At 42.4% G+C, this 16,066-nt stretch overlaps 4 protein-coding genes across 4 annotated transcripts; 1 reads left to right on the forward strand and 3 right to left on the reverse strand.

Moving 5' to 3' along the window:
• Positions 1-642: 642 nt before the first annotated feature.
• Positions 643-4,980, reverse strand: EAF01_009533 (uncharacterized protein; the record flags this gene model as incomplete). The annotated part of the gene is made up of 3 exons (XM_038917789.1): positions 643-2,368; positions 2,417-3,727; positions 3,899-4,980. 3 exons carry the CDS (start codon positions 4,978-4,980, stop codon positions 643-645), a joined length of 4,119 nt encoding a protein of 1,372 aa, XP_038766598.1.
• A 2,104-nt stretch (positions 4,981-7,084) lies between these two features.
• EAF01_009534 (uncharacterized protein) lies at positions 7,085-7,809 on the forward strand (the record flags this gene model as incomplete). The annotated part of the gene is made up of 3 exons (XM_038917790.1): positions 7,085-7,200; positions 7,255-7,337; positions 7,415-7,809. 3 exons carry the CDS (start codon positions 7,085-7,087, stop codon positions 7,807-7,809), a joined length of 594 nt encoding a protein of 197 aa, XP_038766599.1.
• A 968-nt stretch (positions 7,810-8,777) lies between these two features.
• EAF01_009535 (uncharacterized protein) lies at positions 8,778-12,785 on the reverse strand (the record flags this gene model as incomplete). Its single annotated transcript, XM_038917791.1, has 9 exons — positions 8,778-8,984; positions 9,120-9,295; positions 9,433-9,984; positions 10,037-10,461; positions 10,509-10,636; positions 10,686-11,426; positions 11,474-11,637; positions 11,719-12,204; positions 12,614-12,785. 9 exons carry the CDS (start codon positions 12,783-12,785, stop codon positions 8,778-8,780), a joined length of 3,051 nt encoding a protein of 1,016 aa, XP_038766600.1.
• A 780-nt stretch (positions 12,786-13,565) lies between these two features.
• On the reverse strand, positions 13,566-15,676 carry EAF01_009536 (uncharacterized protein; the record flags this gene model as incomplete). Its single annotated transcript, XM_038917792.1, has 6 exons — positions 13,566-13,617; positions 13,759-13,955; positions 14,105-14,856; positions 14,948-15,341; positions 15,458-15,480; positions 15,571-15,676. The coding sequence occupies 6 exons, from the start codon at positions 15,674-15,676 to the stop codon at positions 13,566-13,568; spliced, it is 1,524 nt and encodes a 507-aa protein (XP_038766601.1).
• Between the last annotated feature and the right edge of the window lie 390 nt (positions 15,677-16,066).

Raw genomic sequence — 16,066 nt, forward strand, 5'->3', positions numbered from 1 at the left:
AATAAGCAATTGCTACATGATATATCTACCTACCTAGTAGTCACTCGAAGTAATCCTACAACAATATTAATCCAATTGATTGCCTACAAAATCATGCATGTACATCCAATTATACATATCTACCCATCTAGGTACTTAGAATACTTTTGTTGTCGTCTCATCATGATCAAAAGACATCGATGTCCTATCTATCTTGTTTTGTTGATTCCTTACTATTTACCATCTCTATGTTTATTTACAAATATCTCCAATCCTGTCTCTATCCGCGGTAAAACTATATTCACCATCTCATCACAATATATTCGGTATTAGTTCTAGAGTTTTACTCATGATGGCGTAGAATTGAATCATGATCCTCAATAGATAGGTATAGATCGTATATTAGACGAGACGAAGAAAATCAATTGTTCATGAGTGCCATGAGAATGATCTTTGTATGCTTTAAATTCACATCGTTCTCTCTCATACGCAAAAATAAAGTATCTCAAAAAAGATTCAGTCAGTCAGAATTTGTATTTCTGACATCCCAGCCATGCTAATCAAAAAAATGCATATCTCCAAGAAATCATCGCACAACCCCAAAACTCCCACCAAGAGCCAATTTTGTTGTATCCCTCATTATTTGACCATCATCATATCATACTAAATACTCATAAAGAAACTCTTCTCTCCCTCTCTTGGTTTCACCTCCGCTCTCTTCAAAATTGGATCCGCACAGCTAACCCTAATCCTTTCTGGTGTTGCGGGACTTTCCAATACCAGTAATCCGCCACCCTTAAAATCCTCCCCAATTTCAGCCTCGACTCCATATTCCTTCCTAGCAGCCTTCAATGCATCTCTAATGGCAAAGAATACTGCACTACCCATGAAAAGTGGCGGTTCACCTACTCCTCTACTCCTCTGGATAGTTTTGAGATCTTCCCATTCCACGCCTTTAAGGAGAGAAACATTAAACTCTTGAGGAATGTCTCTAAATCCAGGGATTTTGTATGCACCAGGTCCACGAGTAGCAAGTTGTCCAGCCATTGGTCCAGCACGGAACCAGAGGGATTCCTCCGTAGTAAATAATCCCATTCCTTGTACAAAAGCACCTTCAATCTGTCCATAATCAATAGATGGATTGATAGAGCGGCCAACATCCATTTTGACATCGGAACGTAGACATGTCCAATCACCAGTTAGAGTATCGATTTCAACTTCTGAGGCTGTAACTCCTTGGGTGAAGTAGAAGAACATTTGTCCGGTGTTAGGTCCCCATGTATAACCAATATCTGGAGTCTTGTAAAATCCATTTGCGGAAAGATTGACACGGTCGAAGTAGGCTGCATGAGCTAGCTGTTTCATTGTGGCATCAGGGCCGAATTTCTCTCTGTATGGAGCAAGTCGTTCATTGATTTGAGCGCAGGCATTAAAGATAGCATATCCATTCAGATCGGAAGAAGCTGATGCAGCAGTAGAAGAGGTGTTAGCTACTGTGTTAGTGGCAGTTTCCGAGATGAATACATTTTCCAAGGGAACGCCAAGTGCTTCGGCAGCAACCATCATCATTTTCGTATGAAGACCTTGTCCCATTTCAGTACCACCGTGAGCCACAAGAACGGATCCATCGTGATAGATATGGACTAATGCTCCGGCTTGGTTGAGGAATAGTGCTGTGAAAGAGATACCAAACTTTGTAGGTACAATCGCGAGTCCTCTCTTTTTCCACTTATGCTCTGCGTTAAATTTGATGATTGCCTCTCGCCTTGCTGCATAATTCGATTCTTCCTGGACCTGCTTATACATCAATGGCACATGCCAATCCTTAAGAGCTTGGTTGAAATGAGTTTGCTCGTTTGCCTTGTAGAAATTAATCTCTCTGAGTTTCTCAGCCGGCATACCCAGACGGTCTGCCACTTCTTCGATATATGATTCCGCCATATATAAACCTTGAGGTCCACCGAATCCTCGGAATGCAGTATTTGACATAGTATTTGTCTTGCAAACACGACCTCGGACATGAATATTGGGGATCATGTAACAATTATCAGAATGTGATAATGATCGATCCAATACAGCACCAGAAAGATCTTGCGTCCACCCTCCATTGCAGAACATGTCCAAATCAAGTGCTTGAATTTTGCCGTCTTTATTGATGGCAACTTTCCACCTAGATAAGAAAGGATGTCTTTGACCAGATGTCATCATATCTTCATCACGATTGAGCATGCAACGGACTGGTTTACCAGTCTTTTTGGCTGCAAGAGCTACAATACCACATAATTGTATGGAACGCGTCTCTTTTCCACCGAAACCACCTCCAAGTCTCTTGACCTTACTCACGACTTTGTTTGCAGCAACGTCACAAACTTGCGCCACATAAGTTTGACTGATAGATTGTTAGCTGAAGAAAATTACTGCATTCGATTTCACCTACGTTTCGGTTGGATTTTGAGTCCCAGACCAGATTTCCATTTCCCCGTCCTCGATTTTAGGTATTGCCACACAAGCATTAGTTTCCAGGTAGAAGTGCTCTTGTCCACCCATTCTAGAAACACCAGTAAAGACATGATCCGCCTCTTCGAATGCCTTTTCTGGTTCTCCTTTCTTTATAAACCTGTAATGATCGAAGAAACTTTCCTTTTCGATGGCTTCTTCCATTGTGAAAATTGCTGGTAACTCTTCATACTCGATTTTAACAGCTCGAGCTCCTGCACTTGCATGTGCTGCGCTATCAGCAAGAACTATACCAATCGGTTGGCCTGTTGTAAATACTTCATCGACAGCAAAGAATGGTTCGTCACAAACTGGTGCTCCCCAGAAGTTGGCTTCTGGACTTGGCATATCTTTATGATCAACATATTGAACTACACCTGGTAGATCCAGTGCAGGAGCAGAATTGACGCTCAAGATATTAGCATGTGCCTTCGATGACAAAACTAAGCATCCATATAACTCATTCTTCTGGACTGGGATGTCGTCGGTATATTGTGCTTCTCCGCATGTTTGCTTGAGGGCAGCTACATGTGGACTTGCTTTCCCGAGAACATTCTGTTGGTAGGCAACAGTGGCTTCTCTATCTTCTTTGCCGAAAGATATTATACGTTCAATCTCTGGTACAACTTGTGCATCTACTTCCAAGTCCTTGATCTCGAAGCTAGATAAAATTTCATGATAGAAGCGATAGAAAAAGCCGAATGCAAGTGATTTGCGGTAAGTCGCCATTCCTCCGGGAACGCTAAAACTAAGATTGAAGTCCTCTTCCAAAGCATTCATGGTTCCTTCTAAAGTTGCGGGATCTGAAAACTTTTTGCCTAACAAATAAGCACCGGTCTTTCTAGCAGCGATTGTGGTTGGAGCCATTCCTCCGTATACTAGACTTGCACTAGTTACAATATGCGACTCGTCAATAGCAACCCTAAGAGCTGCATTGACGATGGCAATATCATCATCCTTACGTTTCGACTGCTTGTATGCTCTTAAGTATTCTCCCTTTTGAGTCACGGGGATACGAATGCTAGCAATGATTGCATCAGGGGCGAGTGCGGTCAATCTGTAACCTTTGAAGAATTCAGACATGGGGATTTCTGTCTCCTTATCTACAGATCTTGCGACTAGAATAGCATTCGATGCAACAAAGACAGGGTTGAGATCGGAGATAGGAGAAGCAGTAGCTAGATTTCCTGCTGGGGTACCGACATTTCTAATCTGTCGGCCTGCGAAATATTTCAACTGTTTATGGATTGCTCTATAGATAGTGTTAGTATGGAGAACTTGTCGAATGCGATCTTGCTTTTGTTGTAAGAGGCTTGTGCATCCTCACGTCGCCCGAAGGAGATATATAGCAAGATTCAATGATAGACACGAAAGCATCAATGGCAAGAACATGCAAAGTTCTGAGATAAATGGATATGCTTACTTGAAAACTTGGCCCTTTTCGGGTCCGTAATGTTTCTCTGCTTGTTGGACAATCGACTCCAAATCCGTGAGGATGACATTACCACCGATCTCTAAATGGTCATCCTTGAATGAAAATTGTCTTAATTCAGGAATATCCCCGACGAAAACCGAGGCTGTGTATTGCATAGCCTTGAATTTGATCTCGATTTGCGTTTCTGTACTTCCGCCGATAATTTTTGCCGATGGGTATACGCTCTTTATCTCTAATAGCTGTTCCATAGTCACAGGACGATACCACTTCTTCTTCTTATTGCCAAAAGCTAGAGGTTTGAATTCATGCCTCATAAGTGGTGGGGGAAATATGAGCTCAGTATCCGGGTTGTATTCGATAAATCCAGGAGGTGTGAAACGTTTGATGGGTTGATCATCCTTCAATTCGTTCTTACAGCATCCACCACTACCTCCGCCATTATCCATGCAACATCCACCTCCACCATTGCTTTTAGATTTTCCACATGCAGCCCCAGAACTGAAAGTTTGGGCTGCATCCAGAATTGGACGATATCCTGTACACCTACAAAGGTTTCCATCGAACGCTTCTTCTACATCATGTTCCGAAGGGTTTGAATCATTCCGCAAAAGTGCATACAAGCTCATAACTATGCCTGGGGTGCAGAAACCACACTGACTACCATTTCCTTTCGCAATTCTCTCTTGCGTAGCATGCGGCCTCTTTGTATTTCCGATCCCTTCTATTGTTATAACATGCTTTCCGTCAACACTGACCAGTGGCGCTAAGCATGCGTTCACACTTGCGTGATATATCTTCTTGGTGGTTGGATTGTATTGTGAAACAACAACTGTGCAGGCTCCACATCCTCCTTCTGCACATCCTAGCTTCGTGCCCGTGAGGCCAATGCCACGGAGATATTCAAGAAGAGTGATCTCTGGATCCATATTATCGAGGACAACTCGTGTGCCATTCAAATAGAAACGAAGGGTATCATCGTAAGAGGTTGTTACGGAAGAGAGGGAGTGTCTGGAGGCAAGAGAGACTGCAGGTTCCGGTGAGGAATTCGGGGAAACAGCAATGGGTGCCATTGTGAGTTGTGAGAGTGGTACCTCCCTAAGGTTAATTATCGAGAAATATAGGTCGTCAACGCCCCTTTCAAGATGTGTTTCCTGCCACAATGATCGTTCAGTGCGTCTTGAATGTCAGTTTCTTTAAATCGATGAGACAATGAGAAGCAGACAACAAATAGGAAAAGAACAGAATATTTTCAAGAGAGAAGATATCTTTGCTTAAGGAGGAAATAATAATATACTGGGCCTGCTTCTTATCTTGCAACTTAGGCCGATGGAGGTCTCCGATATATCTCAGACTAATACTCTAGACCAATCTCTTGGAAGATTCAGAGAGTGAGTGAAGGCGGGGTTGAAGTGATATGAGGTGGCAATAACTCTCAAGCAGGTACACCTATGTAAAAGTATTCATTGTCTAAGGGTATTTCCAATAGATATGTCAGGATTAGGACTTGTACCCCCAAAATTGGCAGGTGAGTGAACACCCGAGACAACCCCAAATGATGCTTACCATCTCATTACCTTCATTCGTTGGGTAACTCAAACTTGATAACTTATACGAGGATACTTTAGTAACTTTTGATGGATAGTGGGGTTAGAGATTCGGACGTTGAAGCTTAGCCAAACTTCAACTTCGGATATCGCCTGGAGTTGTGTGATTAGTCATGACTTATTACATAATCTCGCATGCAATTGGGTCAGTACTTTTCCCTTACTTCATCGACGACAACGCCATCAACACTGCATCTACCTATCACCCAACATCTATACTTCTTGAATTTTTATACATTGACGATACCACTTTCTTGTATGCTAGCCCATTATCGCACGAGGTCAATGTCAATCACAATTCCAGCTATTGCATTCATGATGTCCAGCTCGTTTGAATTCAGGTGCTGCTAGCAAGAACAAGCCTCAAAATGGACCTTTCCCCTCCAACAAGCAGCGACCATCAACCAACCATATCTTCAACAGTCAAGTTGCTGTTGATGGCTATTGTGGGATGCTTTAAGTAAATCACTTGAAATCGGCAACTCAATTCCCATTATTCCAACACTGGGTAGTTCTTTCGTGTTGTGATTGAATGTATGTTCAAGAAAACATTAAAATATGAGACCCTTTCTTATATAATTCCAACAGAAGTTTCCCCTCTTAATAAGTTTACGGACTACCACAACTACTTTTGCTTTCTTACATGAATACTTTTTCTCGGCTTGGTTACTTGTTGGCTTCTGATATTCACATAGCTATCATCCTTGTCAATTTGTCGCCCTTGATGTGTGTGTGTTTTTTGATGAATCTAGAAACATGCAAGTGCGTTCCTAATGGAGTGTTTGATACTTCGACGATGCCCTGGGAGTCCGGAGTATGATTTCAAACTCTTCAGCCGTTCAGCTTTCGGACTCACAGTTAGCCACTTTCAATGCATGATCCATGCGCGATGCGAGCCGCATTACAGACTCGTATACCGTGCACACAAATTTGTCTTGCTTTAAGTGATTGAACTGAGAGCAATAGGGTCGTCTGAAGTAGCTATTTGAAAGGATTGATATCTGCCATCCACCTGTCACATCGCATCGCAATGCCCCACTCGCGATCAGTGCAAACATCTTTGTTTCGAGTAGCGACTGTATCCAAACTCCGAGCGTGCACTTCATGAAACAGCCTTTCCGAACTCAAGACTCCATACAATAGCTAATCTAGAGGCATTATTCAAATTTCTATCTTATGAGCTAGCCAATTAAAACTGTAAATAAAAGCTCCTGCTTACAGGTCGCATGATTGTAATCACGTGCCGGATGTGCTGTGAGAACTTTCGGATGAAGAATGCACGTTAATGCTTCAACTGTGGTAAATTAATTAGTTGTAACAATGAGTTGCGAACGCTTCCTTTAATTGGATGTCTGTTATGGGCTCATGGAGCTTGCTCAAAATTTACATCCATGTATGTTGACAGTAGACAATGTATATAAGGACGACGAATAACCACCTAGTTTACAACATCATATCATCACTTTTAGCTAATCTCTCCAAACAATTGTCCGGCACAATCTCAACAATTCATAATTTTAAAAGACTTCTCGATCCATAATCATCAGCACATACAACCACAAATCTCAACATGGCTATCACCGAAAGAGTTATCCTATCTGTTAGCGGAGGAGTTGAAGAATGGAAAGACGGCCTCAAATTCATGCTTCAAACATTGAAGACTCAAGAAGGTTATCTTCGCACTCGGTATGCACCTATCTTCATCATTCATCCGTAACACATCTCTAACAAGCACAAAAGCTGGGGACCCCACAGCGAAGATCAACAAAAACTCGAGCTTCTCATCGGTTGGGAATCTACTGAAGCTTTCACCAAATTTCAGGGTAACTTTCCACTCATCCCATTATTTTACCCTTATTACTTATCTCAACCACAACATCCATCTAACTCTCCACCCCAGCAACCCCCGCCTTCCAAGACCTGCTCGCCCAAGTTAAACCCCACCTCACCGCTCCCCCAAACCTAACCCTCATCGAATTCAAACCCTACGCCCCCAAAGAAGTCATCGACGCCCACTTCGTCCAAATGCTCACCATCGAACAAGGCGTCTCCTCCGAAGACGATCTCCGCGCTCAAATCACCAAGTTCAAAGATCTAGAAGGCTGCACCGGGGTTGCATCAGGTCTTTCCAAAGATGATGTGGATGGAAAGGGAAAATTGTTTGTAGCGGCCGTGGGATGGGAAAGTTTAGAAGCGAGCGAGAAGGCGAGGGATAGTAAGGTTGTCGTGCTTAGTGGGGCGGAGAGTCACCACGTGAACTTTAGATTCCCGATTAAGGGCTTCCGTGGGTTGTGAGGAGGTGTTGTGGATGAGGGCATAATGATGAGGAGAGCTTATCCTGGAATCTAAGAAGTTGGCGTGGATAGCATTTTGAGTTGACTGCTGGGAAGTCGACTATTCTGATGCTTCTTTGTTCATTCATCTTGGGGTTGGGAGAAGAAGATATCTGAAATTATCATATGTGCTGGTCACTTCTTGTCTCATCTTATACTACTTTTTCCCTTCTCATACTCGTGATTAAGTCATCCAATTTCTATAACTCGTACACCATATATATATCTATCTAGACTCTGAACAATCACAGCTTCCTCCCAGAAGAAAATTCAAAGAAGTTTCTGAAAGGAGAAGAATCCTGACATACAGTGATTTTTAATTATGTATGCACGTCTTAAAAAAGTAATTACCAAGGAAAAAAACTTACGTGAATTCCAACTCGAGCTCGTTACAAGGTAGGCATCTCTCTCTGTGTATGTATGATTCTGTCTCACTCATTCAACGTCAATTGGCTAGGTCACTGGGTACACAGCATAGTTAAATGAGAAGAGCTTAGGTAGCTACGAGGCCTAGTGCCCATATCGTCCGAATATTACTGGGCGAGATCTTATTAGGGTTGAGACTCATTGAGACCGGAATAACCTAGCTATTATAATAAAACCACTGTAGACTATCTGTAAAACTTTTAGATAATCTCTACTGTATAACTTAGATAATTTGCAGATGATCTACAAATCATTTTTCTACCTGTAGGTAGGCAGATTTTTTTGCAAATAGTCTGTAATTTACTTGTTTGAAAATCTCAATAATCTGCCCTGCAAGCCAATAATCTGCATACATCTGTCCACACCCGATGTATATAGCGAAAAGCATAGCAAAGCATAAGACATGTCTTTCATCCGTGCAATAGTCGATCTTCCAGCACCTCTTGTGCAGCCAATCTAACATCCCACAACTACCACATCTTCATCTCACCATCCACTCAAACACTAAGAATCGAACTTCAGCCCCCCAAATCTCTGCACCAAAAGCCTCTTCAAACTCCCAGCATCATTACAATATCCCGCAATCAGTATTGATTTATTAGCCCATCGTTTACACGCTTCATCTTGATCTGCGCTGAAGAGATCGATGGCATGGTTGAAGGATTTACTGGCTAGCCAGTCGAGTTCTTGAGTTGGGTAAGGGATTTCCGTCTGATTTTTGGGCTGCGTGTTAGTTCTCTCTGCTGCACGCCGGGAATTTCAAGTGGCATAAGAGAATAGAAAAAGAGAAAGGGAAATAGAATGAAAAACGAGAAGAGAGAATGTAAGAGTAATTCAAAGACGTACCTCGGCAGCATCGGCAGCAAGCATGCATACCTGATCGATAAGTTCCTCTGCAATCTTGTCGTCCGATCCCAGAGCCGCCTGAAATAGACAACGCATGTATTTTGACAATTTGATAGTATCGAATTCTTCCATTTCCCAAGTTTTATTTGTGATTTTTTTGAGAGTCATGATTAAGACTGTGGTTAGAAAGAAATATGTTTTAGTATATAGGGTTTTCCCAGAGCAATATTGCAGATAGTAAAGGAAAAAGCGGCAAGAGAGACGGGGAGAAAGGGGAGAAAGGGGAGAAAAAGAATAAGCGAGAAGAACAAACCTTGAGTAGGAGCCTCACAACTCAAGATACAATCCGCCATCAATTCATAGACCCTCATACTCTTACAAATCCCTGCTTTAAGTATAATCTCTCCAAGTCCATCCCAATCTTTCAACCTACACGCGGCTTCAAAATCAAATGCAAGGAGAACAGACAGTTTCTTCAACAAATCTTCTGTAATTTCCACTTCCAACTTCTCCAGCTTTTCCTGTAGTATATGATCAAAACTGGCTACATGTTTCCTCAAGTTGAGATAGAACTGTAATCGTGATTCGACATTCTGTTCGGCTCTTGCGATAGAAACGAAAATAGTCGCAGCGCAGAAATTGCAGAACATTTTTCGGAGTGTAACGTCCTCATGAGCATCTTCACCAATATCTTGAGGGTAGCGATCAATGAAGCCGATGCAGCAGGCGAGCATTCTAAGAGATTGTTGAGGTTCCCAAACGGAAAGATGTTTGATTGATAGGTTGTAGGAGTTTCGGGAAAACCATTCGAGTTCGAGGATTGTCCATATCTCTCGATTGAGGGATTTTTGAATGGTGTTGAGTGCTGTGATTAAATGGTCAGTAAATTTTCTCTCAAAAATGTGTAAATTTATTACCCTTTTCGAACATTGTACATAATTTCTCAATCTTCTCTCTGGCGTAATTAGTTGGTGTGTTCTCGGCGTCAATCATACCAATAAGTAGAACAATAATCATCCTGAGAATCGACGGAAGGCGCACATTCTCCTGCGCACCATATCCACGCTTATGTACTACCAAACAAAGTGCATCTAAAACATGCTTCTTGTTGCCAACTTTTTGTGCATCAAGAACACAAGCGAAAAGCAGCGAAGGATCTTCGGTACATGAAGCAACCTTTTCAAGACACTCTGCTGCTAACTCTACCTCCTCACTCCTGATTGCTATTTTGTACATAAGAAATCGTGTTAATGGCTCTTCTTTCGCTGCATTAGACATTGATGCGAAAATACCCCGGGCGGAATTGATATCCCCTCGATTGAGGAAGCAGAGAAGAAGTTTCCTATCTATATATTAGCCACGACCACTCGTCAGAGAATAGGAACAAACCGAAATATCTTAGCCATGTTAGCCTCTCCTGGTATCTTAAACAATCTATGAATTGCAAGATGACACCATTTCTCAGTTACTTCATACTGCTTTAGTCCGTAGTTTGCTTCTATCTTCTTCCAGATTAACTATATTAAATTAGTCCTTTGTCTGTTCAATGACCACAAGGTCACCAACCGTATGAGCAGCCATAGTAGCCTCGACACCGATCGACTTCTCAATGTTCTGCGCAATCATGGTAAGGAATCCTTCAATAGCAACAAATAATTCTTCAGTCTCTCTGCCACTAACACCCATCCAGATCCTCGTAAGAAGAGCCTTCTCTAACCATTCTGTCATAGTCACCAACTCGTTGACTCGTAATCTAATCATCTCATCCAGAACACCACATGCCAAACTCGGCGCCTTTTCATGAAGTTTCCTAACATGGAACATGAATAATCGCAAATTCGTCGGATTGAAAACAAGAGTTCGAATCATCTTGTTGAGAATAGCACTATAAGTCAAACCATCGAAAGTTTCATTTGGAATCTCCGTCAGAAGTTCCAGTTTCAAAAGAAGAACTATCAATTTATCTCCAAGTTCGCACTCGAGAAGGTCGATCAAGTCTCTTGCCCGTTGTATGGACTCTGGTGTTTTGGTCTCCAAGAGTGCCTTGATGAGCGATTGAACAATAGATATTCGCAATTCTGTAGCATCGGCGCTCAATTTGTCCAACTCGTCACCACTTAGAACTTCATAAGCACGCTCCAGCCATTTGACAGACAATGCATGCTGTTCCTTCTCAAGTAGTGCCTTTCCCATCTCATATAAGGTATCCGAGAGACTTTCGGTGGTAGCATGATCGAAGAGTTCTTTGGAGGACATTGATTTATTAAACATATGTTCAGCGAGTTGCATATCTTCCTGTCGCCATGCCTATAAAATACGTTAGCAGATACTCTGCAGTGCTACTATGAACTTACCAATAAGGTTCTCAGGACAAAATACTCTGCAGTCAATCTCGCGCAGGCTGCTCTTTCTTCTGAAGTACTAGAGAATTCGTATGTACGTAGAAGTTCTTCACTGTATCCCGTATATCCTGCAAGCTTCTCCAAGACTTTGACGGCATAATCGATCTTCTGTCCATCTATTCCACATCTAAGTATTAGCGATAGCTCGTAGCGTCTGGCTCTTTGCCCCATAGACAAAACAAGGCAGGTAAACATACCCAAGCAGTCTTTTCCGGTCTTGATTCCCACTCTCATCAATCTCAACAAGTTTCTCCTGGACTTCTCCCCCTTCTCTTTCTCTTTATCTCCACCAGTACCAGCTCGTATGTGAGCGACAGAATTCTCACACTCATTCGCACAATCCAACACCAGAAAAGCGAACATTCTAACCATGATCAACACAGCCCTAAGTTCATTCTTTTTATCCCAAGTCTTCGATCCTCGATCCTCATCCTCATCACTCTCCGCAGGGAGACTCCTCTTCAACCTAGTCGCAACATTCCAAATACCCGTCGCCTTCTCATCCAATTCCTGTGCTTTATCCTTTGCACTCGCACTCAGTTTAGTCGGAAATGTAGTGATATTATTCTCCAGTTCTTTGAATGTTCCATTTCCATCAATATTTGTGAATGAGAAATTGAATACATCCCGACTGAGGCTTGCGTCTAAGGAATTGAGATCGTTTTCGAGTTTTTGTGCGAACACTGTGAGTTGAAGTAAGCTTTGTTAGAATTGAAATTAGAGAAAGGAAAGAGATTATCTTTTCTAAATAGACTGCATCCATGGCAGTAGCCCCTAGAAGGCCAGCGGAGCGTCATCTCCATTACTATTAATTGGACAACATAATGTCTGCCACTAGCCACCATCCATGAAGGTCTCGGAGCATCACCTCAACAAGACCAGAAATATCAATCCTATCTATGGGGGCAAGCCCCCAAACCCCCATCGCTCGCTGCGCTCGAAGAGATTGGTATTTCAATATCTTCACATCCTCATGTTCATGTTCATGTTCACCCCTCAGCCTTTCAACTCTCCAGCTCTTCAAGTTCCACTTCATGTACACACAAAAGCAAAACAGCAAAAAAAAAAAAAAAAACAAAGCAAAAAACTCACCAAACAAACCCCTCAACCTCTTATCCTTCACCTTCACCTTCTCCATTCCCATCCCATTAACCTCACTGCCCCCCTTCCCCATGCCTTTTCCTCTCCCACTCCCTCCGGAACCCCCCTCCTGCCGTGCAACACCAGCCCCAGCCGCAGTCCTCGTATCTCCCGCCATACCCATCATATATTCTCGTGCTCGCTTCTTGTAGCGCCTTCTTAATCCCTGATTATTCGTTTTCGTCCTCTCTTTACTTCTCTTAATGTCTCAAATATCTTGCATATAATTCGAGGAATCTCAGATGGAAAGTCCTACACAACACTCTATTTATTTGGAGACCTAAAGAGTTAAATAGAGAAGAAGGACATCCCAATCGCCTCCTCTCTTTAATGAAAATTGAGAAGAAAATAGTACTATGATTCATTCGCACCGCTACTTGGCAGCATTCTTTTCCGACTTTGAGATGTTCATAATAACATAATTTTGTTTAAAAGAAAAAGATAATGTTTGTGAAAAGTTGAAAGTTGAAAGTTTTTCATGCTTTGCTTTGCTCTGCGCTCTGAATTTATATCCATACTAGGTAGGCGGTAGTAATTTACCATACCTATTATTTACCCGAACAATCCCACCTCCAGAACTCCCCCCGCCGCCCGCCTTTCAAGTCCATTTGATCCAACCATCGAATTCCACCATCAATCCAGAGAACCTCTACGTTGCTATTCATGCCCCCTTTCCTTTCCCTTCCTTTCCTTTCCCTTCCCTTCCTTTCCATTTCCTAGAATAAAAACTTCCAGTTCGAATCCAATGCCGTTCTCCAAAACAGCATTGCAAATTCCAATCTCTACGTTATGCATCTTATGTACGTACTCATCTAATAAATACCCAAAAAGGTTGGAATTTCTTCATTTCTACTTCTTTACTCTCAATCCTTCATTCATGCTCCCATACCGTAATTTAGATATATCACCGCTTAACAGGATCTTGAGGTAAGAAGTTTCCAACAATCAGAGATGGGCTATTTGGATTTATTGTTAGATTTTGATCTTGGAAATGCTGTCCATCTCAACCACGTTTCTTTCTACTGACAACCGCGTCTTCAATTCCCTCAACCCTTCACACCAAGGGATCCTCAAAGAAGAAAAAGAATCAAACTCACATCTTATGATCATCCCTTCTCACATTAAACGAAAAACAACATTTAATCGTCGGATCTTTGCTCTTATCATCCGGATTCTTTAACGAACAACTCGTCAAGAGTGCTTTTTGATTCAAATCAAAAGCTATAGCTCCGAATTTCTCCCAATAATTAACTAGCGATTCCTCCGTCAGGATTTCGTGGAGCGCTATTTTTCCCTATTCACAGAAAATGTCAGCCGTTTGAACGAAAAATAGGGCTCGGAAGATAGAATCAGCCATAATTGCAGCATCTTCTAGTTTTTGTCTTTGCCAAGAACGTTTGAGTGCGAGGGTGAACGAGAATGAAAAACTTCAAAGTAACTTACATCCCGTAATTTTTCAATAGGAACATGTATTAACTCAGCCATTTCCTTATTTCCCCTGAAAATCTCTCCCGTTCTCCTCCAACAACAAGCTGGAATGGCCATACTTGCAAAAACTCGATCGTATTCCATCAAACTTCTTTCAAACCACATTTCCACGTAGATGAGTTCAATATCTGTCAATGCTTGCACCTTTTCCCTGAATTTCGGTCGGAAACGATCCAGTTGCCGGAGTATTTTTTGCTTTGAAGCCGGTTGCATATGTCCATCCATATAAGCCGAAAGTCTCGCATACCCCTTAACATAATTGAAAGGCTTCAGCATTCCGGCGTCGTACTTTGCCCTTAACAATAGTTGCATTCTAACTTCGGGAACATCATTACCAGTGGGATCGGCCGCTTGAAGGTAGTACTCGCGGGCTTTATCGATTGGTATAACGCTCGCTGGTCTAGAAATTGAATTTCCTGGTGGATGCAGTCCTGTTGATGAACCACTACCTGAAGCTTGTTGGGCTCCTGATGTGAGCGTGTTGGAATTGCCTCCTGATAACATTGAACCAGCTTGATCAGAATAAAAATTTGATGTGTCTTCTGTACCTAGAGCTCCGTCGTCTAGAAGACTATTATTGAGGAAATCGTTCAAGAGATTGTACTCGTTGGTGACTTCCGGTGCGTTGAACATGTACGATGGATGGTAGTTATGCATATCTTGAAATTGGTTTTGCGACCCAAGCCAGTCATTCGGATACCCAAGAACTATAACGAAAAAGGATTAATACGTGCCCAATATTTCAGAGTAATCTCGGAGACATAGGAAGAAAATCTAGGAGAATATAAAGCATCATACATTGATTGTTGCTGCTACTATTGATAGCATTCGCTTGTATCCCAGAAACCGGTGTAGGCTGGACCAGCTGAAGAGGGACACCGCGGGATATTGCTGGTGCTCCAAGACTCAATTTGTTTTCCTGAACTTGATCTTGACTTTGTTGTTGTTCCGCTGTGACGAACGAGTCATTTAGACTATTGTCAAGAGAATTTTCGAGCTTAAGACCTGGCGGTGCCCCTCCCAGCTCCTCCGCTGTTCCTGCTGTAGCGTTGTTGTTATGGTGTTGCTGCTGACTCTTCGCCGCTGCTTTCTTCGTGGTCGACTCCGGTTCGCGGGGCTCATCATGACAAAGATGCCCAATTCCACGCTTTGTGCACCTCGCGCAAGGTCGTACTAAATCGCATGTCATGTGCTGCTCAGGGACAATACCGAATTAGCTGTTGGCCACTGGCATTTCAATGTCACGCATAACGGTATGCAGACACCCGTCCAACCCCCCCTTGTAGTATAATCCAATCGAGTACTCACAGATCGCCGACAGTATACACAAGCTGCAAAAGACGTTCCACAATTAGCCAATGTTTCAGATCATGTAATTCAAATTTGGAAGTCGTTGGTTCCCTTGAGTAACTTTTGCATACCATGATTTACTTTACGCCTCTTCTTCGGGCTCTTGTTTGCGCCAGCAGCTGCAGATGATGCCGGTGGCTTTGCATCCTGCCCATTGTTGGCTCCATTTTGTTCCATGGCATCAGAGCCTAAGTTTCATAGGGTTCCATTGGATTGCGACGTTGCGCTGGTCGTTATTGAAGGGGTGAACGAAGCTTTTGACAGTTGGTAAATTTATGAATTAGAAGGATCTTTCAGCTTGTCAGCTCAATTCACTACCCATCACACAAGAATGAAAATTTACCTCGTATTAATTGATTAGTGTAGTGATAAATTGCTTATCTAAATTGTTGGGTTAATTTGTGTTGCAAGATTTGGGTTAATGGGATTATTGAATGGACGTGTAGAACGCGGGGCGACGGCAGCTACTGCAAATTTCATTGTGAAGCGAGGTTGATCAAGGGTGGTCTAGGTCTAAAAGATACTTTGGTACAAAGACCAAATGTATTGTAGATCATTGTAACTACA

Source organism: Botrytis porri, assembly GCF_014898465.1.
Source record: "Botrytis porri strain MUCL 3234 chromosome Unknown BPOR_014, whole genome shotgun sequence".
Classification (NCBI taxonomy): Eukaryota; Fungi; Ascomycota; class Leotiomycetes; order Helotiales; family Sclerotiniaceae; genus Botrytis; species Botrytis porri.